At 47.9% G+C, this 26,487-nt stretch overlaps 1 protein-coding gene and 2 long non-coding RNA genes across 6 annotated transcripts in view; 1 reads left to right on the forward strand and 2 right to left on the reverse strand.

Annotated features, from left to right (window-relative positions):
• Positions 1–15,546, reverse strand: part of LOC105417617 (uncharacterized) — a 40,994-nt gene extending 25,448 nt beyond the window's left edge. For both annotated transcript variants that reach the window (XR_003891643.1, XR_003891642.1), the window contains exon 1: positions 9,805–15,546. This is a non-coding gene — a long non-coding RNA (uncharacterized lncRNA). The remainder of the gene's footprint in view (positions 1–9,804) is intronic.
• pcdh10a (protocadherin 10a) lies at positions 651–19,162 on the forward strand. 2 transcript variants are annotated; one of them, XM_029851070.1, is made up of 5 exons: positions 651–3,807; positions 4,749–4,807; positions 5,276–5,382; positions 15,560–15,720; positions 17,768–19,162. In XM_029851070.1, the coding sequence occupies exons 1-5, from the start codon at positions 1,261–1,263 to the stop codon at positions 17,819–17,821; spliced, it is 2,928 nt and encodes a 975-aa protein (XP_029706930.1). In that variant the 5' UTR covers positions 651–1,260; the 3' UTR covers positions 17,822–19,162. The 2 variants fall into 2 exon arrangements, with proteins under 2 accessions (XP_029706930.1, XP_003972044.2); XM_003971995.3 differs by having other exon boundaries at positions 653–3,807; positions 15,560–15,943.
• Positions 18,625–26,487, reverse strand: LOC115253325 (uncharacterized). 2 transcript variants are annotated; one of them, XR_003891641.1, is made up of 3 exons: positions 26,420–26,487; positions 20,460–20,585; positions 18,625–18,759 (listed from the first exon to the last, which is right to left on the reverse strand). It is a non-coding gene; the product is annotated as an uncharacterized lncRNA (long non-coding RNA). The 2 variants fall into 2 exon arrangements; XR_003891640.1 differs by lacking the exon at positions 18,625–18,759 and adding an exon at positions 20,220–20,339.

The raw sequence follows: 26,487 nt of genomic DNA on the forward strand, positions 1-26,487 counted from the left end.
ACCAGACACCTCACACTGGCAATATAAGATCATTAACATGCTTACCTGTCTTCGTGTCATGCGCTCTGTGTGTGTGTGCGTGTGTGTGTGAGAGAGAGAGGATGGCCGTAGTGCCGCCGGGTATTGCGTCACTGACTGCTTGCGCAGGCTTTTTATGGTGGTCTTTTGACTGTGGGTCTACTTATTACACTCTGGCAAATGTGCAACGGAGCTTTGATGGCAAAACTGTTGCAATAATTGCATCAAGGACGACCTCGTAAGGGTCAGGAGCCCATATTTAGGAAACGGAGAGCAATTGTTGCGCTGAAATGCCACTGATCCGTATTATAACCGACCGAGGCGCAGTCTTCTGATATTTAATTTAACAACAAAACTATAGTGGGTAGTCAACCCCTCTCTGCTGTCCCTCGTAGCTTTTTCTGTTCAGCGGACGTGTAAAACATTTAATTTCTTAGCTACAACAGCACATAGGCCTTAAGGAGAGGAGAGGAGAGGAGAGGAGAGGAGAGGAGAGGAGAGGAGAGGAGAGGAGAGGAGAGGAGAGGAGAGGAGAGCGCAGCGGCACTTAACTGGTTTTGTTATAAAGGGTCCGGTGTGTGCTCTGGCTGGCGTTGCAGAGCCCCAATCAGGTGCCATTACACTCGGTGTTTGAGAATACTATTGGCTGGTGGGGAAGAGAGCTGTGCGCAAAAGCAACCCCTCCACTCACACTCGCCTTAGAGGAGCCGAGCTGAGAACATCATCCGCTTTGAGCACTTAGGCGCAGTGATTCCAGCCACACAGAAAGGCGCAGAGCGCGCAGCGCTTCCTTTTGCTTCGTTTATGGTGAAAACATTTGATTCAGTTTTCTCCTTTGAATTTTGCGATCGCGTGGGATCTCCCATGCGGTTGGCTGACTTTTCCCCCCCTTTTTTTGTGAAGAAGGAGCAGTCTGTTCTGAGCACAAGGAGTGTTGGCTATGCGTCCTGGCTCCAGCCTGCAATGTTTGCGCTGACGCCAAAAACTCAGAGACCGGTGCAGAATTGATTAAACCGGAGAAGCTCGGATCACATGGCTGTGCTTCTCACAGCTGAAACGACACAATGTTCCACTGACTCAAGGCACAGGAGAGGTTTTTCAGAACCGGACAGCCCTGCTGCTGATTGTTTTACTGCCTTTTTACGGACAGCAGGAATTCGGAATGCTCCGGTCTTGTAAGAAAAGGGAATAATACTTTTTTTTCCCCTCCAAAAGTGCAATTTGTGAGGAGAAGAAGAGGAAATGATTTGGTTCATTTTGCTGATCTCCATCCTGGATGGAGCGGTCTCTCAGCTCCACTACTCCGTGCCAGAGGAGCAGGAACCAGGCTCCGTGGTTGGGAATATTGCAGAGGATTTGGGACTGGACATTACCAAACTTTCCGCTCGCCGCTTTCAGACGGTGCCTAGTTCACGAACACCTTATCTGGAAGTGAATTTGGAGAACGGCGCGCTCGTCGTGAAAGAGAAGATAGACCGGGAAGAAATCTGTAAGCAGACCATCCCGTGCCTGCTGCATCTGGAGGTGTTTCTGGAGAACCCGTTGGAGCTCTTTCGTGTGGAAATAGAGGTGATGGATATCAACGACAATCCGCCCAGCTTCCCCGAGACAGACATTTCCGTGGAGATATCCGAAAGCGCCATCCCCGGGACGCGTTTCCCAGTGGAGAATGCCTTCGACCCCGACGTGGGCACAAACGCGCTCAGCACATACGCCATAACGAATAATAACTATTTTTACCTCGACGTGCAGACGCAGAGCGACGGAAACAAGTTTGCGGAACTGGTGCTGGAGAAGTCACTGGACCGGGAGCAGCAGGCGTTGCACCGCTACGTGCTGACGGCTGTAGACGGGGGCATCCCGCAGAGGACTGGGACGGCTCTCCTGGTCGTTAAAGTTCTGGACTCTAACGACAACGCGCCCACCTTTGACCAGACCGTGTACTCGGTCAACCTGCGGGAAAACTCCCCCGTGGGCACCCTGGTCATCCAGCTGAACGCCACGGATGTCGACGAGGGGCAGAACGGGGAAATCGTTTATTCTTTCAGCAGCCACAACGCGCCACGGATAAAGGACCTGTTCAATATTGACGCACGAACAGGTAGGATCGAGGTGGCGGGCGAGGTGGACTACGAAGAGAGCAGCACGCACCAGATTTACGTGCAAGCGAAAGATCTCGGGGCAAACGCGGTGCCCGCGCACTGCAAAGTGCTGGTCAAACTCACGGACGTGAACGACAACACCCCGGAGATCGGTTTCAGCACCGTGACCGAGTCCGTGAGCGAGCAGGACGCCCCGGGCACCGTGATCGCACTTTTTAGCGTCTCCGATCGGGACTCCGGCGAGAACGGACACATGAGCTGCGAGATTTTAGGAGACGTTCCGTTCAAGCTGAAATCGTCTTTCAAAAACTACTACACCATCGTGACGGACGGACCGCTGGACAGGGAGAACACGGATTCCTACACTATCACCGTGGTTGCCAAAGACAAAGGTCAGCCTTCGCTCGCCACCAGCAAGTCCATCAAAGTGCACGTCTCCGACGAGAACGACAACGCGCCGCGCTTTACGCAGGCGGTTTACGACGTGTATGTGACTGAAAACAACGTCCCCGGTGCTTTTATTCACGCTGTGAGCGCTTTGGATCCCGACATAGGACAGAACGCGCTCATTACTTACTCCATATTGGAGTGCGACATACAGGGCATGTCTGTGGACACGTACGTGTCCATAAACCAGGACACCGGCTACCTTTACGCGCTGCGCTCTTTTGATTACGAGCAGCTGAAGGAGTTCAGCTTCAGTGTGCAGGCTAAAGACTCTGGCACTCCCGAGCTCTACTCCAACGCCACTGTAAATGTGATCATAGTCGACCAAAACGACAACGCCCCCACTTTAATAGCGCCCATCGGGAAAAACGGCACGGCCATAGAACACCTGCCCCGCTCCGCAGAGCCAGGCTACCTGGTGGCGCGCATCGTGGCCATGGACGCGGACGATGGCGAGAACGCACGGCTCTCCTATAGCATCCTGCGAGGCAACGAGATGGGGATGTTCCGCATGGACTGGAGGACAGGAGAACTCAGGACGGCCCGCAGGATTTCCGCCAAGAGGGACCCGCAGGGCTATTACGACCTACTGATTGAAGTGAGGGACCACGGGCAGCCACCTCTGTCCTCCTCGGCAAGTGTAAGCGTAATCCTGGTGGACAGCGTGGTGGAGGGCCGCAGCGGGGACCGTGGCCCTGCCTCCAAGGCAAAGGAGACCTCCCTTGACCTCACCCTAATTCTCATCATCGCCCTGGGCTCCGTGTCCTTTATATTCCTTCTGGCTATGATCGTGTTGGCAGTGCGCTGCCAAAAGGACAAGAAGCTGAACCTGTACACATGCTTGCTGGCCGGTGACTGCTGCCTGTGCTGCAGCTCGTGCTGCAGCAGACAGGCGAGAGGCCGGAAACAGAAGAAACTCAGCAAATCGGACATAATGTTAGTTCAAAGCACAAACGTGACGTCTGGGGTCGGCCCCGTGGGGCAGGTGCCGGTCGAGGAGTCTGGCGTGGGCGGCGTGGGAGGGGGCTTTGGCTCCCATCACCACCAGAACCAGAACTCCTACTGCTACCAGGTGTGTCTGACACCAGAGTCCGCCAAAACGGACTTGATGTTCCTGAAGCCGTGCAGCCCGTCCAGGAACACCGAGGCGGACCACGCCAACCCCTGCGGCGCGATCGTCACGGGCTACTGTGACCAACAACCGGACATCATCTCCAACGGCAGCATCCTCTCTAATGAGGTAAGAGAAGCGCGAGTCAGAGTTGGACGCCCCGGGCTCTCCTCCACAGTGGCAATAAAAAAAAGTTCGTAATGTTAATGGCTAACCCAGTTTTACAGCGCGCACAGACGCGTCCGCTCACGCGTCTGCAGAGTGAAATCCGTGCGGGTACCGAAGGGCCAGCAGCCCCGCCGTCCTTTAATCATTAGTATGCCTCGTTGTGAGCGTGCACGTCACTTGTTAAGCCCCCAGCGGCCTTTCGGTGTTCCTCGCGGCTCTTTGGCTCTGATATCAGACTTCGCGTCACCAGCGTGGAGATGTGAAATGGAATCAGTCACGCTTTGCATTTCTTTTCATTTTGTACATTTACATTTATTTATTTTGCTTTTTGAAAATAAAAACTACGGTTGACGTCAAGCGGAGTCTAAATCCCCCCCCCCCCGCGAGTGCATAAATTAATAACTGTGCGTTTCAGCGTGCTTGCATTAGCAGGTGCGAGCTGGCGCAGGAAAGACGACCCCGTCGTACGGTGCGTGCGTGTGTGCGTGCGTGCGTGTATGTGTGTGTGAGAGAGAGAGAGCGTGTGTGCGTGAGCTCTGTAGAGTTACAGATTTATTTTGATTAATGTGACCGGAGCAGTTCCAGTCGCACCAGTCACGTCATAAGTATGCCGTGCACGCGCCAGCGCGGCCGCACCGCGCACAAAGGTGGTTCAGTTTTAGCGCCGGGGGTCTCCATCATTTAGGCATTCAGTGCTGCCCGCCCTACTGCAAGCCCCCCAACCCCCACCCACCCACCCATACACCCCCACACACGCGCACACACACGCACACGCACACTCCCAACAGAGTGCATGCCAGGCCCCGTACGCGTCTCACTTGTGTGTCTTTAGTGTCAACTGGAGTCGGTTCTTATGTGTTTTGCCGCGGGCGTTGACCATTTCCTTTGTTGGTTTTTTGTAGACCAAACACCAGCGAGCAGAACTCGGCTATCTGGTGGACAGACCCAGACGCGTCAACAGGTACACACACACACGCACACAAACCAAACGCACACACATGGCACTGTAAGGAACGTGCACGCTGTCCGCCACCGTCATTCAGCGGAGCCGCAGCGTCTTTACTCCCTGCGTCAGTAAAGCGGACCTTAACCCCATCAATGTGAACCCTGAGAGGCTGCCCAGCTCCCAACGTGTCCATAATGTTCATCTTCAATTTGGCAGCAGCCCCACAAACTGACAGAGCTGCACCCATTAAAGCTGGATTTCATTACATGCCGTGTGTAACATCCAATTTAGCCCCTTTGACAGCCACCGTGACTGTATTAATGAGGTGCTGATTTCCCAACGTCCATCTCTGCCCTCCCCCGACGCTCTGTTCCTGATTTAATGCCACTTCTCTGCCTTCATCTCCCCGACATAACATCCCCCGCCCCCCTTCCCCTCCGTCTGTTGACGCGACTCTGGCGCCTCACTCGACGCCTCTCCCAGCTCGGCCTTTCAAGAAGCCGACATCGTCAGCTCCAAAGACAGCGGCCACGGCGACAGCGAGCAGGGCGACAGTGACCACGACGCCACCAACAGAGGTCACTCAGCTGGTGAGTCCCCGCTCGTGCAGTTTCTCACCACACAGCTCTAATCTGTCGCCACAGCGTGTTTGTGATCATGAATAGGACAATGCAGAGCTGCTGGTGCGGATGGGTGATTTGTAATTTCCTTAATTTGGAAGCGTGCGGAGGCTCCGTGCTCCCGCGTTATTGGCTGGCATGAAAAGACCCCTAAAGGCACTGATTTCCATTTCACACCTGGGTGAAAGAGAGAAAACTTTTGGGAGAATACATTCTCTCCATTTCTTCCACCACCGCCACGGCCGGCGGTGCCGAAAGGACGGCGACTCGCAGCGAGGCCGCGCGGGGCCCGTGGCGCTGCGGTGGGCGTGCAACAATAAGTTTGCCGGGCGGAAAGAAAAGCCAAAGGAGCTAAATTGAGGTAATGACGTGCATTAGCATCAGCCGCCCCGGTTCTGCACCGTTCAACCTTGGTTCGGCCCATCGAGTGCGGCGGCCGCTTTGAATCTCTTGTTTTCCCATGACCTCATCTTTGTGGTGTTTGTGGCCCACAGGAAAAGAATCCATCCATACTCCCACTTTAGCCTTATTTTGTGATTCTCATTCCCCTTCTACACCCAGTGGTTTGCAAGATAATTTATATAAACAAAGCTTTTAGGTCTTATCATAAGCTCCCCCATGTTCTCGCTCAACATCTATTAGGTTAGTACCTGTTTATTGATCACAGGCCAGTCAGGCAAAAAAAAGAGCAGAAGAAAATCTCATTTCATATTGAATTGCCCTTTTCTTCGGAGGGATCACTCCATACAGCTCATGTTAAGACCCCCGTCTAGACCGCCGGCTGCCAAATATCATATCGGTGCTGGGAATACAGATGGAGCCGCTAAGATAGGTGTAAGATAGAGAGCGGCGGTCATCACACTCGCTCGTGTTTGATATTAATAACGGACCCAGCCGGAATTGAGAAGCAGCGCCAGTTTCACTCCCCGCATTCGCTGATGAAACAGACTGGGAAGGTCAAACTGTGTGACTAAAATGCTGAACTGGGAAGAAATCCAAAACTCCCAGCGCTACTTACTGAGAAAGGATTGTTATATGAAGTAAGCGCGTTTCAGAGGAGGAGTTTTTTCATGCTGTTTGATTCGTCAAAGAACAAGAGGGGCGACAACAGGGGATAAATGAATACAGACCTTTAATTCTACCTTCAGACAAGCTCAACCTCTATCTTTGGAGTATATTATTAAAGCAAAAAAAAATGAATAAGCGCGCTGCTCTCAAATGATCCTAAGTGGTAACAAGGGTGGCATTTAAAAGCCAATAATGTTTCTTCAGTTTTATTTGGCTCCGAGCGTTCGTTCCTTTGGCAGTGGTCGGACCAGATCCAGTTGGTTCTGTGCTCTGTATCTCGTGTGGGAAAACCAACATTTGTTCATCATGTTGGATTTAGAAGGGAACAGCTTACCACTCCATGGGAGGTAGTATCACACGGCTTTGGAGAGAGCGCACTCAAGTTGGAGAATCGTCCAGAAATAACAAAATCAAACTCGGCGTGCGCGCGGGTGTGTGCGTTTTGTGTGTGCATGAGAGGGAGATTGAGAGAGCCGAGTATTTTACCTAAGTGTGTAGTTTAAAACAAGTCCCGTCCATCTGAATTAATTAGCCGATTAATGCACCACCTGGCAGCCACCAAACACTTCCTGATGTTCTGTGATTTACAGTTAATGCTTGTTTGGCAAAATGCTAACGCTAAGATGCTGAAGGCAGGTCATCCGCAGAGATTTCTGCCTCCGCCTTCAGCGAGACGTGCGAGGACCGTCTGCTCCGCTTCCATCAAAGCTGTGAACCGGCTACTCGATCCGGGCAGACGCTAACATCTCTAAAACCGTACCCATCCTCAACAGGCAGGAAACGCGAGTGATCGGCGCCTCCGTTAGCGTAGCGCCTCGTCGTACTTTTATCCCTCCGAAGGTGTCGTGACTGATTGCCTTTAATGTGCGCCCTTGCATGCGCGCACGCTCGGTGCCGCAGAAGACGCGGCTAAGTGATGACGTCTGAATTGAAAAGGAGCTTACCTTCGAGACAGTGCGAAGCTTAAATGAGATTCAATTTGAGAAGCGAGAAAGGTAGGTCGCAGTTGGCAGGCTGCCGGGCTCGGTATTGTTGCTGTAGTAAGCATCTCCGCTGCTCATTCGTGGAGCTCTAAATGCATATGTGTCACTTCTTTTACTCAGCACCCACAGAAAACAGCGGTGATAAAACCACCGCTCTTCTATGGTGGTTACGGCGCTCGAGGTCTCGGAGAAACCAAACCGGATTGATGGCGGAGTTTATATTTTATACAGCATTTATATGCATAAAAAAAACCCTGTGCACGCACGCTCACCCACATCCTTAGCATGTAGTGACAGCTTTGCCTGCATGTGCATGGGAGACACATTCCAGGGTTTTGTGGAAGGGCGTCATCCTTCATTCTGCCCCCCCCCCCCCAACACATTGGCTTCTCGCAACACTCGGCTGATCAGTAATTCATTTTCGGGAACCTTTGCATAGCAATTATCAAAGAGGGGTTAGAGGCAAGGTTTCCTCGTGGGACACGCTGCCTTATGGTCCTCGATGGAATATTTCAAATCAAGGGGAAGCCATTTCCAGTTGGCATATCATCAACCACACCTGCCGCGGCTCCCACTCGGCAGCTCGTCTGACACTTCAGAAAATACGCCTCCTGACGTGGTTTTAAATCAAAGGGACACGCCCCCCGGGACTGCGATATCAACCGCTACCTTTAGGAAATCGGTAAAAGTCGAGCGTCGGGAGAGAAGCGCTGCTCCACCGCCGACTCCCTCTCCACAGCCCCTGCCCCACCCCCCCCCCCCCCATTGGTCTGATTTGAATTAGAAACTGTTTTTCTCATTATCCCCCTCATCGTCTAAACAGGAGCTGGCAGCACGTGTGAGGAAAGTGCAACAAAAAAGGTTACAGACAAGAGAGGGAAAAGAATTTGTCAAGGCGACAATGCGGCCGCTTTGAAACCTTCGATCAGCTGTGGAAGACTGCGTGACGGGCACGGGGATGGAAATGATCGTTATCGGGACGTTTTGTTTTGGTGAGAACAACAGTGGTGACAAATGGGACAATTAAATCACTGTGGCAAGAGTGTATTAGATGGCTGATTATGAATTAGTGGCGGGCACCGTGTTGCAGTTCCCATGTCAGCGAGCTGTCAGAGGAATTTAGCATACAGGGCTTTGAAATCCCCTCAGCGCAGGGACCAGACACTGAGGGGGGGGTGAGGGGGTGTCTGTGATCCTGGAGAACGACAGGAAGGTCTCAGGTGCATCCCCAAAGCATACATCCTAAACATTCAGCACCCCCCCCCCCTCCCCAACGAGACAAAAGGGTTACAAAAAGTCCATTTAAATCATCAAAACCTCACCTGATTCCAGGATGACGCGATTGCGCTGACCCCCCCCCCCCCCCCGCCAACCCTTCAAGTCCATCTTGTTCCCACAAATGTGGAAACTGTTTGGCTTTGAGAAATGGATAGTTATTCAATACTGGCAGCAAAATGGCTCCTAGAATGTCAAGAGCAACGCATCAATTATGAAGTGAAGAAAAGAGCGGAAAGGGGAGCAAACGTAGCATTTAGACACAATTAAAAAAAACATGTTTGAGAAAATTGGATAAAAGCATTGCCTCATACGCACTGAAATTAATTTTCGAGACAAATATCAAGCCGTTTTGAACAAGCCACCGTTATTAGTGCACATCTCCAGTGTCTTGATGAATCTTTTCTGCTTATTTCCCTGAATTGCCAGCACTTTCTGAATAAAGTGGAGCTGATTAAGTAGGCCCAACCCTGACATGATGGGGAAGAGGACGCGGGCATTCATCACTGTCACTAATACAAATGTGCTGGGCTTTTTCATTGTATCAGAAAGGCCCTTGGATATTTATTACTGGACTTATCTTTGCTAAGGTCTTAACAGAAGCCAAGAGATTTAAGAGATGTAAAGACCTGCTCCCGTCCGTCTGGATAATTGGCATTTGATAATCTAATCTTTTGACCTGGAGCTCAGTTTGCTCTTATGGTCATTGGTCATACTCATCATAACTTGGGTTGGACTCGAGTTTCTTGAGCTAATCAAATCTTAATTATCATCATAAAAGACCTGCTTCTACCATCTCCTGGGGGTGCATGATGGTGTCCTAGGTGAGGTTTGCTTCGCTTGGGAACATGATGGACTGGCCCCCTGAAAGTCTGGACCTCAACCACAAAAAGCCAATTCGGGGCAATTTATAAAATAAAATCAAGATTTCTTGTACATTCAAAGCAAAGCCTTTAGCCGGAGTTGCAGAAAGCCCAGGGGAACATTACTGCTGAAGATGACTGCTGCAAAAGGTGGAAGAATGAGAATCTTCAGGTGTAAAGTGGGTTGGAAGAGCAGGACTTACCTCCTCTGATGTTCTGCTCCAAGAAATGAGGACATAGTGGAGGCCAAAAACGTGTAGATACCAGCCTTTTCTGTTTGACGACTGAGGACGACGTTACTACATTTGTTCCATCAAATGCAAAAAAAAAAGGAACAGAAGAATGGAGGAACAAGCTTCCCAGCTACCAACACCTCACTCTGGGTCACCTCTTCGACTGTCGTCACAACCATTCCCCTTTCTAGCTTCTGCTTTTTTTCTTCTTGCCATATTGGAGATGCATGAAGGAGCACATTTCGCTGTGATTAATGCCTGTGGAACACAGTTCACCTGCTGCTCCCTGATGGAGACACAGGTGCGTATCATCATCCTCATGCCTGACTGATGAGGGTGACTGCCGTCATATTTAAAACATGGGGGAAGTTTCTGGGTCTGATTGCGGCTTGTTATTTTTATTTATTGGGTAGACAGGGTAAACAGGAGGGGGCTGATCACCCACCCAGCTCTGGGGCATTCTGGGAGATGTGGGAAGGGTTCTTCACTTGTTCTCCTTTGGTTGGAGGCCAAATCTCCTCACTCAGTATCCTGCATTCAATAACTTAACGTAATCCATTTTTGCACACCTATTTTGGGCGAATCCCGTCCTTCAGGACCAGATTCAAGCCGGGTTTTATATCTACTAGTAGACAACACTTTCATCCGTTGCTCGGTGAAAACAGTTGCTGCCTGGTAGGACACAAAACCCGGCTTGAATCCGATCCTCAAAGGACTGGATTGACCCATCCCTCATTAGAATGAGTCTCCTCATGAGTCTCTGGTCAAATGTCAATAAATATAATAGCATAAACTCGAATTCAAGGTTGGTCTGTACGTATTATAGCTGCCTGTTGTTGAGGTAATCAAAGAAAGAGTAGAACCTGTTGTGCTCCCCTGTTGACACCGTCTTGCTTTTGTACGCCGGTAATTTGTGTTTCTCTTGGAGAACTAGACAAAGAAGATGTCTTACATTTGTCCAGGGCCTGTCTTTTTGTACTTCTTGTTGTTTTGCCATCTTCCCTCGCTCTAAAATCAATGCTCACCAAGTCACCGAAACATCGTATTGACTTATTTTCTTATACGGACAGAGAAGTGCATTTTTAAAAAAAGGAAAAAAGAAGGATTAGGGACGGAAATAAGAAAGAAATGGATTTCTCCCAACATTCCACTGAACCTACACTTGCATAAGATGCAACTTTAAAGTAACTTAGTTTAGTTTAGTAAAAATGTGTTTCGCTCTTGTTTTGTGGATGGAAAGATAAAAACCAACAACTAACATTTACAGTTGTGACCAGTTGTGAGTTCCATCATTAACTGAGAGGAGATACCAATCAAACAAGCTCTCTTGGGGCAAGCAGCCATGTTTTCTTAACATTCCCAGTCCGGTTGCCATGTTACAAACATCAAATGGTCAGACTGGGTTCTCTGTCTGTCATTATTGGATGTGGAGGGAACCATCTCTCTCTTCTCCGTCTGGAGGAGGTCTCTGGTCTACTCCTCACACACACTGACCAAGGAAGCTACTCCCCTGCCGTCCTCCGCTGCTGTCCAAATATTGACTTTTCTCTTTTTTTGGTCCGTTTTTCTCTGTGGACCAATGGGGGACAAGATGAAAAACAGAGGTATGGATAGAAGGCACCTTGGGGAAGAGGAGTATATGTAGTTTTTCTTTGGAAAAACAGAGGAAGAGTTTGGGCAACGGATTATGAACTAGAGAAGAGGCAGTGATTGAGGGACTGATACCCAGAGGGACTAATGGAGACAGAAGGGATGAGGCAGACAAACAAGTGCTACATATCAGTGAATTCAACCATGAGGCTCATATGTTGTTTTCTGTCCTTCATCCCGTCTCAGACACTGGCGCAATTAGTCAAATCAGCCGCCGTGGGATTCCAAAAACCACCCAGAGACGTAGCGAGGGAAAAGAAATCCGCACGAAACGAAGCGAGATGCTGATTGCTTATTAGCAAGTGGCTTGCGTTTGCATTGTGTGCCGTGATTTCTGTCTCCCGGCGTCCACGTGCGTGAGCGTGGTCTTCCCTGCCCGATGAGGTCACGAGGAGAGCGAGGTGCTGCTGGCAGGGCCTGTCACTGCTGCTCACTGCTTCGCTTGTTTTGCTCTCTGCCTGAAGTAGAAAAGGTGCTTCACAGGAATCAACAGCCACCGGGTGTCACACCGCGTCGCGGCCTGCCTGTCTGTTTACCTGCGTACATTTACATTTCTTCACGTTAAGGGAATATACATATCATTTTTCCCCCCCTAAACTGTGCACGTCGATGCTATTTTTTGAGAGAGAGCCGGCGGGTAAAAACAACTCAGTGCAACTGTGAAGCGAGTGACAAGACGTTCCCAGAGCCTGATGCATGTTAAACAGTCGCTGCTGCACGCTATATTTACTAGCCACATTCTGTGCACTGTATACCTGATTAATATTATACAGGTGGCAACATTTTTGGACTTATCTGGTGACGCTAGCTCTGGGTGCAGCCCCTCACAGCTGCATATATACGTGTATTTTCCGCCTCTGCCGTCTCGGCTGATTTGTCGGTTCGGCGGTAGTACCGCGGGTGCCACCTGTTCCATCTGCCCAACAGCAAAAAAGTTGATTGGAGGGCCAGAGGTCAACACCTCGGCGTGGACGAGCAGAAAATTAATTTGCGAAAAGTCCATTAAAAGGCCAAAGGCTAGCCGCGAGGGTTGGAATTAGCAGGGGAGAGCGCAGGATACGTGCCCCCAACCTGCAAAGACGGACATAAATATACATCCATTCCAGAGGTGAATTGGAGGGCAAATGCGAGCTAGCGCCACTTAAAATACGAATTTGCATTGATACTGATCTTCTCAAAGATGGCTTTGCTGCACCGCCCCTGCAAAAATTGCTAATTCAGTTCTCCAGCTAATTACTAGTGCTGTTGTTGGGCACAGAGTTCAATCTGCTGGTTGCTGCTGATCCCAAACAAGCCCTCCGGCCACAAAATAAAAAATAAATTAATAAACAATTGCAGATTGGTACAAATGCTGTGGTCCAAAGAGATGAAATATGTTTAAACATCTACCCAATGTGGTGCAATATGTTGGGTAAAAAAGTTGTGACTGCCAGCTTTTATACGTAGCTCTTTGCCTTTGGTGTCTGTTTCTTTTGGCAGTTGTTCCAGCAACAATTAAAAAAATAGCAGCATGCCGTTAATTCTTGGATGGGAGAATGAATTCTGTGAACACATACAGAATAGTGTATATTTCTATCCTTTTGGGTGGAAAATGATAGTTTCAAATGCCACATTTTTCTGTGCTGAACTCAGATTTGCCTCCCGCTCTGATGTACAGTAACTCCTCGCCTGTGTCCATCTGCGGAGCCCTGCTTCCTGCAGCTTTGCGGCTTGTCCTGCCTTCTGTCAGTGTGTGAAATCTGTCTGTTTGGCCTTTGTCGGTGAGCTTTGTGTCTGCTCTGGCCGTCTCACGGCTACGCGGGGCTTTGTTGCTCATCTCGCTCCCCATGAGGACCGAATCAGTGACACAATTAGATCCACACGCTGCGGATAAACAGGAAAAAACAGAGCCTGGCACAGTGGTTGTCCACGATGTGTTGACAGTGTTGTAAATAATATAGCGGCTGACATTTTTAGCGGGTCCAGGATGACATTTAGCAATTAGAATAACTTGGCAGACTTTAGCATAGGGCCGCTACGAGTGTGGTTAGAGGTTTCGATACTGATTTTGCCCACGAGAGCGACTTTTTATTCGCCGTTTTAGCATCTGCAGCGGCCACATCAATGAAGAACCTTGCATTATCTCACTTACCTCCATAATAGAAGCATTTAATCATTGTTATAATCACATTTCGTCGTACTTCAGACCACATTGTGATGACACTTTAATTTGCATCCCTAGACCAAGACGCCCGGCGCGTTCCTGATTCATTATTGATTGATGTTGCACTCAAGTCTTCTTCTTTTTGGAGACTATTAAGCGTGACTAAAAATGCAGATTCAATTATAGGAGGAAAATATGTAGAGCAGGGGCATTTCATCTGCGTTGTTAATATTGTCTGGAGGTATTTATTTATCCTGAAAGGCAAAACCCAGGGCAAAATAATGCCTGTCACTTGCTTATTTTATTGCTTTTGGCACACATTAATATCATCCTATAGCCATCATGGACTGAAAATATTCAAAACCCCAAATACAGCTATATCATTAGATAGTGTGAAGATGCTCTGTGGGCACGTGCGCATCGTAAATGAAATTAAATGGAGAAAAACAAAGCTTGCGTGTACTGTGCGACCACGTTCTCCCGTGAGTAAATGACACCTTTGTTAAGCTGTTGTAGAAAACAAAAAAGTTGCTTGAATGCCAGCGCTGTAATCTACTTCCAGTAGAGAGGCTTTTATTGTTTTATTGTCTGAAAGCGGCGTCATTATCTGAACTGTGCAAACCAGCAGCCTCCAATCAGACCCAACGAAACAAACGTGGAAGGCGCTGCAGCCATTTTCTATCTTTGGTGGTTCTTGCACTGCAGGTGCCTCTTTCACCTGCAGGCGAGCGATAAGCCTTAATCTGCAGCCGGATGATAGTTTGAGATTTTCTCTGAATATTTAGGGAGCCAAAACAAGCCGCAACAGAAACAAATATTTTATCTTATCCGGCACGGGAGGAGACTACTTTAGCCGAGTGGATGCATTGAGCCTTTTTTTTTTTTAAGTACATGTGATATAATCTCCCTCCCACTTACAGATCAGGCCTCTCTCAGTATTTGCTGGCAGGGTTCTTCTATCTTTAATAGTCTAATATTTACTGATATTTATGCGCTTCCCCAACACTGAACGGATCAGCAGAGTAGCTTTATTGGTAAATAGATCTTTCCTATTAGCCTCAGAAAAAAGTACAATTTTCCCCGCCCAACCCTTTTAAACAAGCCTCTTCCAGATTGGGCCCAGCCATTAGCAGCGCTCGCTTCGCCCCAGCCTCGCTGGGAGAAAGGAGAAAAGAAACAAAGACAAATCTCCAAATCCAGTCCGTGTACCCAGTAAAATCGGACTCAGAGTCTCGCTGCAATGATGGCAGTCATTATAGTTTTGTGTTATAATAGTTCACGTCTCTTGCTCCCTTTTGTTCCCGTCTCTTTATTCTCCCTCGGAGACCATAATTAACATAACCGGTTCCCCTTTCATGCCGGTCACGTGTGTTACTCTGTTATATCACTTCAGATGCCACTTTAATCCTTTTATTGGTTTTATTTTTTGTTGTTGTTGTTGTTGTTTGGGGCGGTGGCTCCGTGTCAATTACACACTCCGTTAGCTTGTGTAGGGATGACTGATGTCGGACTGTCGCGACACCACTGGGGTTTGTGGTGTGTTTGTTTTTTCCGGCCTGCCACACCGATCAGGATAATTGTCTTTTTTTTTTACAGGAACGCGTGATAGAATATGGATTTGGAGTTCTCCTCTTGGTGTTTGGGAATCAATCGCGAATCTGAGGATGTTTGTGTGGAGGGGGGCTGAAGCGTATCACTTTGATTGCACATTTTATTGGGGATGAAAAACAAACTCTTGGGTTCGTCAGCGTCGGCCTTGTCTGTTTGATGAATAGCTTTTGCTGCTCTCTTTTCTTGGCAAACAATCGCTAACCTGTGTTTAATTTTTCCCTCTCCTTTCCCATTTCCTCCTCCGTGTTTCCCACCTTTCCTCCCCACCCCTCCTCTCTTCCATCTTTCCCTCCCTCATGTCTGCCGATTGGGATCCACCAGGCACGGACCTTTTCTCCAACTGCACGGAGGAGTGCAAGGCCCTCGGGCACTCCGACCGCTGCTGGATGCCCTCTTTTGTGCCGTCCGACGGGCGCCAGGGGCCAGACTACCGTAGCAACCTGCACGTGCCCGGCATGGACGCCACGCTGCCGGACACTGAGGTACCTTCCTCCGTCAACCTTTCCGACCAGCTCACCGTGACCTCGTCCACCGCCTCGTCCAACGATAGGTCATTCTCCACCTTTGGCAAGGACGGTCAGAGGTCACAGTCACACCACAGCCTTCACCAACACCTCCATCAGCAGCAACCGCAGTACAGCTCCAGCACGCTAGAGAGGAAAGAGTATGATAGGGGGACCCTACCGTACAAACCCACCTTTCTCTGTGAGTATCAGTATGAAAACTCCCTCGGACCCTATGACTTCGGTCTGGTCCAGTACAGATACTAAAAGAGGGGACTGAATCTACCTTTTGATTCTGATCTGGACCTTTTTTTTTTATGTTGCTCATCGACCTTTCATTTCTTCTGTTTTTAAGAAGCTCTGAGAAATAAGCGCACTGTTTTGTTGTTTTATTTTGTCATTTTTCTAAACCGCTTTTGTCGACTGTAAAAAGAAAAAGAGTTTTTCGTTGCTAACCCCCCCCCTCCTCACAACGACCCACTTCCACCCCATCCTAACCCCAAACGCTGTCTGTAATAATGTTACTTATTACGCAATAAATTCCATTTAAATTGGACTCATGTGAAACTGCTGTGGCCCCTTTTTCTTGCTTTGATTTTCCTTGATTTTGTTTGATTTGCTCCAAAAAAAAAAATAAATTCCCCTCCAAAATAGATTCCAGTATTTTTTCTCTGATGCTCATAAAAGGAAAGGTCACCAACACCTCATGCTTCAGCGTGCACCATCTTCACGTGCCCGTAAAGGCTCTTTATTGCATGGAAAGGGAACATTAGAGAAATCTTTTTTTTTCCATTTTGTTTTTCAACTTATTTTTTTTACCTGTTTATTCACAAAGGTGAAAAACACAACCCTCACGGAAGTCCATTCGTTTCTAAAACGGAAGCCTTGAACGCCATCACCGTCCCATCAATGCCTCACATGAGAAACGAGCAAGGTAGATTTCTCAGCCCCAAGGTCACCATTCGCCGGTGAAGGTCACCGATGCGAGTTGGTGCCGTAAGAGATGAGGAAAACTGTCGCAGGTGGCAGAAAGTAGTAAAGTCCGAGGATCTTTGAGAAAGGAGACGTCACATAAATAATCTATGAGCTGCTGGCAATAGGTTCGATACCCAGGTCCACTCTGGAAGTCGTTTCCAATCAGCTCACCGGCGTGTTTTATCCACCACCCGCCACGATGCTGCATGCCGAGGGCAGGGTGGGAACAACGGGCCCCCCTAACCTGCCCCTCCCGACCCCCCCCCCCCCCCCCGGCCGACTTATTTACGACAAACGGAGCCAAGCAATCTTCTTGCACATCACCTCTATGAGGAACATAATTTCTATTTGGCCTTTGGGCACGAGGGCCTGCTCCGCTCCAAATGCTGCGTCTGCTCATCTCGTTTGCCTCGCAGGTTCAGGAGGAACCGGCCCCACGCGCGCTCCACAGGACCCAGCGCTCACTGCTGCTCCGTGCTTCATTTCATCTGCCATCTTTTGTCTCTCGTTCTTTTCGTTTCTTTCTTTTTATGATTTACAGCTGCGCTTCTCCCGGTTCTGTTGAGACAAATTGACCCCGTGCGGCTGCGGTGAAGGTTTTTGTTGTTCATCAGTTGGTAAATAAATAAATAATATGAGCGCAGTCCCAGAGGCTGGAGCTCCATCAACCAATGGGCACTTTCCATTTTTGCTACTCATGAATAGCGCCCTATGTTACTAGTAGCAACAGTGCACAGCGGGTTGCCTTGATAAAGAGTTTCTAAATGTTTAATGACCCATTTATAGATAATTAATGAGGCAATTACAGCCTTGTGTATATTCCATGCATGCACTGTGTAGCTTTCAAAATGTTCCTTTATGCACGCTGATGGACATATTTCTACACAATTTACCATCAGGCTGGACAAAACCAGCATTGGTAGCGTGTAAATACCTCCTCAGAAATGTCTCTGTGGCACGCGTCCTTCAGGAGGCGCCAGTCCAAGCAGGATGTTTTTAAAATGCTAAACGGTGGCACTTGTCTTAACGAGCGTGTTCTCTGTCTTTTCAGCCCGCAAAAGGATTTGTTAGCTCGTTCCACGTGGATCTGTCGGAGACAGCCTGAATTTCCGTACTAGACCACCAACAGTGATGGTAGAGACAGCGAAAATAAGTTAACAGCAAGTCCTGAACAACAGCGACCTCGGTCGGGCTCCATTCTTTTGGGTGGAGGTGTGAGGAACGCAGACGTAAAGAGAAACTCTTGATTTCTTTTGGAGGAGCAATCCAAGGCCTTATTCTTCTCAGCAGGACTGAGACCGGGGGCCGTGACACTGGACACGTGAACATTCTAAAGTCGTCAGCTGACGGACACGACTGGGCTGAAATGGACATGATGACACAAAAGAGGAGGGATGGTTATCTTTTTCTTTTGTTTTACTTTTTCCGAACGGAGAGCTAGCTTCTAGCGACGTGTGCCTGTTTACATGAAGACAAACGTGAAAATGAAAAAAAAATAAAATAAAACAAATGTATCTGTACAAACTTCAACCATTGTCACACAGAACCCTTTAGCTATTTCTATGGTCACCATTAAGCCAACTGTACAGAGACTGTCAAGAAAGACAAGCAAAGAACCAGAGAAGAAGTGACCGACCGGCGTTGTACAGGTATGAAATGACACAAAATGGGATGAAAAGCGGGCGAGCCAGGATAACGTGCAGTGCTATAAACTCTTTCTGTTGACTTTGAAGCTCTTTATATAACTTCTCCTTTTTGTTTCTGTTGTTTACTGTGGTTCAAGTGTGCAGACTCTTATCATATTACAACGTAACGTTGCAAATGGGAATGTGTAGGCCCGTCCCCTCGTCGGGGTGACTCCTCTCTCAGCTCCAGCCACTTCAGGAAGGCAGCATTCACAAATGTATGGGGGCGAAAGACGAGGCCAAACGTCTTCATTAACGGCGATTTCAAACACGAATGTTCCAAGTTCCTTCCTGATCTGACTGCAGAACAAAGCGGAAGGAGCCTCGACCGGGTCGTGGTTCCCTCGACGCTGTCGGCCTATACATAAACAATCAGACACACTCAGTGGTTTTTATCATGTGTGCAAAGTGTTACCTGTGCTATTTAAAAAAAGCTTATAAATGAATATAAATCTATATATAACTATATATACACAATATCCTTTTTTTAACTGTGTAACCATTGGTTAGTTTCTACACCTCATGATGTCATTCCACCTTATAATACCAAGTGCTACAATATAAAGACTTGTATCGATTCAAACGCGCAGCGCCTCAGTCCAAAAAGCGAACCCCTTCATGCCAAACAAGCTTTATGTTGATGTTTTTATTTGTTTGTTCCTTCTCACTGTTGACACCAGGTTGTGTTGTGTAGCAAAGACACATGCTGCGTTGTTAAAGCCAACAGTGTACTTTGATTTCCTGAATGTTCATGTACAGGAAGGGGGTAGGGGGGGTGGGGGCTGTCATAATGGAGATAGATGTCTTTTTTTTTTTTACAATTAGACAAATACGATAACAGAGGTTACACAATCAGGTGGACAACATTCGCACACATACGCGCACACAAACACGGACATACACAAACGCAAACAGGTCAAGTGGTGATAAATAAACTGTCATTGAATCTCTGACGTGTTGTTTGTTGGTCGAAACTCGTAGCGTCCACAGATTAGTTTTGCTAATCTCTTCTGCACGGCTGTACTTCAGCAGAGATGTGCTGCGCGCTAAATGCTAAAATGCTAAAGTGCCCGGGGGTTAATTTGGCAGACTTTTGTTGAGCCATAAACTAGATTGGAAATCATTGGTCCCACAGTTGAGGCTCCACATGACCTAATTCATGTCACGAGAAAGAACAATGGAGAACAATAAAAGCTTTGGAAATTCTTGTGCTAATGTACCAGTGAGGAGTTACGGATAAAGGATTTCTGTGACCTGACAGTTAGTCGATGGAATTCATTTGCTACCGAATGACGATCTGTCCCAAACTTCTGACAAATGCGATTGAGCCACTCTGCAGTGTCGCACCTACCAAGTACTGGTGATTTGTTGCAAGGACCACAACTGTATCCATGCTAATGCTGCTAAAATTATTACAGTCTTTCAATTCCAATGTTTTTGCCCCATTAATTTTCCTAAAAAGAGATCCAGATATCCCGAAAGGATAAGATGAACCTTTAAGATGTAATCACCATGGTTTTGCTCTACTTTCCGTAATAGCTGACCCAAATAACTAATCAAAACCATCTTTTCTTGGCTTCCATCACTGGAGTCTTCTGTTTGGCTTCACGGGAAATCGAGATCTACATCCCGATAGCGCTTTTCACTCCAGCGTCATGACTCAAAAAAGAATGAACAAAAGCCAAAATAAAATTGAGTTAAAGATTAAAGCAGGGTGAGAGATTCAATTATTCACTTTAGAAGGATGGAATAAAACTGTCCCCTGACTAGCTAAAAATAGGCATAGTTTACTGTCACAAGATAGCTAAATTTCACAATCAGGGCACATGTGATCATCACATTAGCTGATCCAGTGGTTGTCGTCTGGGAAAAATCAAAAGCCTTCGGGTTTCTAAACAATTTCTTCCCTCTGAAACATTCCGGCGTGTGTTTGATTATCTAACACAGGAAAATCGGGGTGAATTAGCAACTGTTGGTTTTAAAATTCTATTTAGGGTATCGAGGCCTTGCCTCTTAAATGAATGCATTGGGATTAGCATAGTCTTGATTTGGGTTTACCTCACTCGTATCCTGTGTCGCTACCATCGTCCCACCTCGACTCTGGGATTGACCACAGACAGGGTCCACTGATGGGCGGCTGCTTCTATTAGCATCCCCATTTGGCCTCATGTGCCTCGGGAAAACCTTTCAAGGGCAAAAGTCTGTACGTGTCAGGTTGGGGGAATTAAATCTCATTATTTAGGCTTGCAATTTCACCATATCCATTCTTCTTCTCAGTAATGACTCCAGTATTACATTAATATGTCCGTACTTCATCACTCTTGCTCAGTAAACGTGAGCCAAATTTGCCTGGAGCAGCAATTCTAGAGGGTTAAGCATTTCTAGCGCTTATTAATGTTTGAAACTCCGAAGCTGAGGGTGTATTGTTGTAAAGTACCATTTCTGCCTAAACGTTCGATCATTTAGGGATGGATCCATCTACAATGCTCTCAGACAGCTCCTGGAACGTTAGAGCCCACCAACTCAAGGTTTACCTACTTTACGGGCGACGTAAAAGTGCAGTAAACTTTACTGTCCCTGCGTCCACCTGCAAAGTTGTCATTGATTTAGTATGAACCTTGATCACAGGACCAAAGTCCTCTACTCTTACTGACGCCCGACACTTTTGAGACGTAGCTTGTAGCCAAACGTCGTGACAACAAAGAGTAAGACGGATGACCCGAAGACTGACATTCTGTCGATGGCTGTGAGTTCAGCTGACCCGGTTGTCCTTCAAGGCGCCTCCACGGCGGACAGAGGGAATCATTACAACTGAACTAGCTTGTCCATCTCTCCTCCATACGCAAGGTTGACTGAGGTGACCTAGCTGTCTAGCCTCGGAGCCTGTCCTTCATATTCTTCCCCCCCGGCAGATGCACTTCATTACTCTGGCTAAATAGACTTTCAAGAGACCCCATCAACCATCATTTACACAGACGCCCAGTAAGATCACCTTTCAGCACGACCACCTCATCAGACATGTACACTCTGCTATTCACACATGCTCTACACGCTATATTACGTCCTCGTCTTCCTTTTATCCCACACCACCTAATCAGTCAACACACAGATGCGCATACACTCAGACATCCTTGGACTCTATTCCCCAGGCACCTCATCAAGAAAGAGCAGACAGCTATTACAGCCAGTGATTCTCAATTCTCCCTCCATTTCTCCCCTTATCTGGCTGGCCAGCCTGATCTCCAACCACCTGCTGACCCGGTATGAACCTGCTTGTCCCTTTGACCTGAATAGGGAACACTATTGAGAGGAAGATAATTTTTCATGTATTCACTATTAATCCGATTTGGCTAATGATAATGAAAACCAACCGAGTGACTGTGCATCCATAAAATTGGCTGGGGTCTAGACTGTGGGGAAGGAGGGCAAGATGTCTTCGATAAGTGGACAGAGGGATTGATTGGGGAAGGCCGGATGATCACGGTTGAGCTCGTGAAGAGGTTTGTGGAATTGAAATGAGAGCTGGGCACTGAAAGAGTTACACTGACGAGCACATGGGTCTGATTGCCGCCTCGATAAAATAGTGCCGCAGATTGTGTCACAAAGTCAGGGGCAGGCACACCCCTGCAAACGCAACCTCGGAATTACCCACTGCTATGCAATAAATGAAAAGCATAATGTGGCATCACGTTTTGATTAAATCTCTCTGAAGTGAAATGCTTAAACTCTATTTTAGATTAAAAAATCAAATCAAACTTTATATTTCCAGTGTTCTGATGATTTTACAATGCTATTGGTGCTTGCTCATGTTGAGTGTATTAAGACAACCTTCAAGCACTGCATAATAACTAAGAAGATCATTTAAAATGTTTATTTAAGTCCCTCAATTCAAAAGGTGAAACTCATTATACAAATTTATTACACAGAAACTGCCATTTACCAAGTGTTTATTTCTTTAAATCTTGACTGCTATGGTGTAAAGCTACTGGAAAGTCAAAATGTCTCCAAAAAGTCAAAATTGTGAAAACGTTCGACGTTGGGTACTCTCGGTGTCACACGCTAATTGGCTAATTAACTCAAAACAGCGGCGACGTTTTCCCGATCACTTGAGTGATCTCTCACTCTGGTTCAGGAGGCTACACCTTCATCAGGAAGGCTGCTGAGTCCACAGAAGACGATCCTTGACCCTCTGCCAGAGAGCGAAAGGTCGTTGCTAAAGAAGCTGCTAGCGGCTAAAGAGTGCTGCACCCAAGCACACCCATGGAAAGATGAACGGCAGCAACAATGAGGTAGAAAAAGGCGAACAAGCTCCAGGGACAACCGCAGCCTTGTGAGGATGGTGAACGAGGACTGCAGCTCCAGTCACTTCAACAGAAACCACGTAAAGGTGGATCCAGGACATGGACGCAACTGTCTCAGTCACAACCAGAGACAACGTCAAAGGTGTCTCACCGGGGTTGAAGGCAAAAGGGAAATCAAGGTTCCAGATCCCAGAGGAAGAGTGGAGGACTCTCAGAATCCAAGCTGCTGGAGCTCCAGTCCGATTTTTCCAGTCAGTGATGGTTTTGGGAGACGCGTTAAGTGTTGGATCAGGTCAAAAGGTCAGCAGGGTGTCTACCAGGAGATGTTAGCATTCGCCTTCCCACACTACCGTTGAACTATGTCCAGTTTACTCTGTCTATCTTTCTTTTAAATTTGCATGTTCTAGCATAAATGTTGCAATAAAGGCTTGAAATGAAATGAATATTGAATCCATCGGTCAGATTAGCATTTTAGAACACCCGTCCAATCCAACTCACTTCCTTTAGTGTGCTTGATGTGTCACTAAAGAGAGTCAACAAATGGTTAATTAATGTCCGACTGGTCTATGCTGCCTCGTTTAATGCTGAATTTAGTGGCTGTTTCACTTTCATGTAGTGAAATGTGAGCACTTTTTTAACACATCCTTAAAACCCCAAATAAGACCTAAGAAAGGACAACAATAATAATCAATAATATGTCATTTAGAACACAGATGTTGTCATTTAATCAGCACCAATCAGCTGATTGTTGGCTGCACACGTCGTGCTCTTTATGATACAAAGGTGTTGGAACTGTAACACCTGCTGTTCAGGTTCATTTTTACCAGCTCCTTTTCAATTTTCTCTCCTCGTGTTTGGCGCCGAGCTGTGATAAAGTCACCAGAATCTTTATTAACTGCTCTGTTCGTCCCAAACCTTCATCAAACCCGTTGCACATCAAACACCAGTATTGAATCTCTGCAAGCGAAGGCCTTGCTCGGTAACTAAAGCAACAAATCAGATCAAATCAAATCAATCTTTATTTATAGAGCGTCTTGTACAATCAAAATTGTTTCAAGGCGCTTTCCAGAATCCCAGGGCCTGACCCCAGACAAGCAACAGTGGCAAGGAAAAACTCCCCTTTAACAGGAAGAAACCTGGAGCAGGACCAGGCTCATGTAGGGGGACCCTCCTGCTGATGGGGGGGTGGATAGAGAGAGAGGAGAGGAGAGGAGAGGAGAGGAGAGGAGAGGAGAGGAGAGGAGAGGGAGAGGGAGAGGGAGAGGGAGAGGAGAGGGAGAGGGAGAGGGAGAGGGAGAGGAGAGGAGAGGAGAGGAGAGGGAGAAGAACAATGTGCTGGCATCATATAAAGGAGGTTTTTGCTTTGACAAATGGGAGTGGACAGAAAGGTTGGAAGTTGTATGTAAAATGACAGAAAATTCAGAATAGAAGGAATGGATCCGTCATCCTTCTGGGCTCCGTCAAACCGGGACAACGAGGGATTTTCAGCCTGGATCACATCTCTGTTGTTCCAATAACACCACGTACGCACTGACCCCCCCCCCCCCCCCCCCCAGCCACTCACAGGGCCTGAAACATCTTGCCCTCAGCCACCATCTCCTCTCATTCTCTATTCTGGACAGGAAGTAGTGAGTTGGTAACCTGGGGTGACGGATTCAGGCCTCTGACTCACACCCTGACCTGGGGGGGGGGGGGGGGGGGGGGGGGAATGGGGAGTGGAGGGCAGGCCTCTGCCTCCAGCGCCGCGCTAATGCAACATGCCTGATGGAGACATCCAGGCAACCCGCGGAGCGAGGATGACCACAAAAAGAGCGAACATCACCGAAAGCAGCGGCTGCGTGCACGCGCAGCAGAACGCCGAGCGGGGGTTAATGCGCGCGTGCTGGCTGGACGGGACAGCGGCGTTTGTTGATGCGACAGAATAAAACAAATTCAATTTTAAGGTTGGTTAAAAAAGGAATGAACGATTCACATCGGGGGGAAAAAAAAAGCAAAGCCCAGAACGGCCGACATCTTTATGCATTACAAGGCAAATGCAGTTGGATATATATGTAAATGAAAAAGCTAATCTCCATTTGAGGGGGGTAAAACAAACACACACACACTTGAGCTGCTGATTCAAAGTCCGGCGTTCATTTTGAGACGGTGGCAGGTGGGGAGTTGAGGATAGGTGGGGGGGCATGGACGTCTGCTCCTGGGTGGTGTAACAACGACGCCTGCAGCCGCTGGAGACCAGCATTATCTGATGCCTCGTCGCTGTCCCTCTCCCCCAGGTGCAGGTGCAGGGATGCCAAGTGAAACATGAGGGCAGGCTGCTTTTCTTTCCAGTCATGCCCCCCTCAGAAGCAGAACACCTGGTCCCCAAAGAGGGTGGAGGGGGCTAGAGATGGGGGGGTTGATCCACTGATAGCCACTCCTCCTCTGGATGTCAGCCCCTTATACCTGGCTCACATTTCTTTCCACTTTATACCCCCCCTCCCCATCACACACACACACACACACACGCACACACACACACACACACACACACACACACACACACACACACACACACACTCATTCCCTTGTTGTTCTGCTGTCTGGCTCTCAGCTGTCAGACTGAGAAATGGCAGGCGAGACAGAGGTCTTCTGCCTGGGGAGATGGTCAAGGGAGGACTGGGGCCTACACACAAATGCATAAATGGAGCGTATCTCCGTCAGCACCTGTCACGCCGGGAACATGTTGTAGCACTTAATACATTTAGCCTGTTGTGACTTCATATACCGACGCAACCACAGCGTTGCCATTAAATAAGACAGATATGCATAAAACTAACGGGCAGCCAGGCAGATGGGGGTGGGGGATATTTATTTCTCCATCGAGAATTCTTGAAAATAAATAAATGAAGGAAACAAGTGAACAAATATTCCAGAAGAATGTCTCGCGGTTCCTCCTCCTCCCCATCAGACCTCTCAGGCTGTGGCCCAGTAGTGTGCATGTCCCCCCCCCCCCCCTCAGGTCTGCGTGCACTGTCCACGACGTCAGGGCAATAGCTGACCTGCTGGTTTGCTGCCCTTTGACGGCCCCTTCGTCCCCCCCTGGTCTCCTGACTGGTCTCAACACCATCTCAACCATAGATCCATTTTAATTTTGTTTGCAGTTAAATTTCCAGATTAGTTTTGCAGTGATCAAGAGATCCAAGACTAACACGTGCACTCTAATTCTTCTCGTCATAATTGTCTATGAAAGGCCTCCAGTAAAATCTGCATGTACACTACGGTCGTTAAAGATGCTCCTCTCATCTTTGCTTTGTTAAGAGAGGGCCAGCAGGAAGTGACCTTAGCTTCGCATCAAGATCTGACATCAAAGCCCCTGATTAGTAGGTCACATGTTCTGTTCTCAGGGCACATGCGTTCATTTGTCCTTGGCAGAGTTCTGGACGCCGCTGGATCATCTCTGTGAGGAAACCAGCAAAGATGCCAGGAAGTCACAATAGTGTCCAACAAGCAGGGTAGAATTTTACCCACAAACTGTTTCATTTCATACCAAAAAGCACGTATATTTAATCGGGATTAAAGCACTGTTTGCAAACCCCGCATGAACCGTCAGTGACACTGCTGCTTTTATAACACCGAATCTGAGCTTCATTACATCAAATGGGAATATGTTACCGGCGGGCGCTCGGCCCTTCGTTATGAATGTGACGCGCAAGACAAGATCAAAGGAAATGTACATACCGACTCTGAACTTTGTTTTGATGAGTTTTTGAATGCACACGCTGTTGAAAGTTAGCAAGGCTACTTGT

Source organism: Takifugu rubripes, chromosome 17, assembly GCF_901000725.2.
Source record: "Takifugu rubripes chromosome 17, fTakRub1.2, whole genome shotgun sequence".
In the NCBI taxonomy this organism is placed as follows: domain Eukaryota; kingdom Metazoa; phylum Chordata; class Actinopteri; order Tetraodontiformes; family Tetraodontidae; genus Takifugu; species Takifugu rubripes.

Bases quoted from the DNA above. Each gene is read 5' to 3' on its own strand.
- pcdh10a (XM_003971995.3), top strand. From the start codon at position 1,261: ATGATTTGGTTCATTTTGCTGATCTCCATCCTGGATGGAGCGGTCTCT. The intron at 3,808-4,748 runs GTAAGAGAAGCG...GGTTTTTTGTAG, and splicing joins GCAGCATCCTCTCTAATGAG to ACCAAACACCAGCGAGCAGA. The intron at 5,383-15,559 runs GTGAGTCCCCGC...GGGATCCACCAG, and splicing joins CAACAGAGGTCACTCAGCTG to GCACGGACCTTTTCTCCAAC.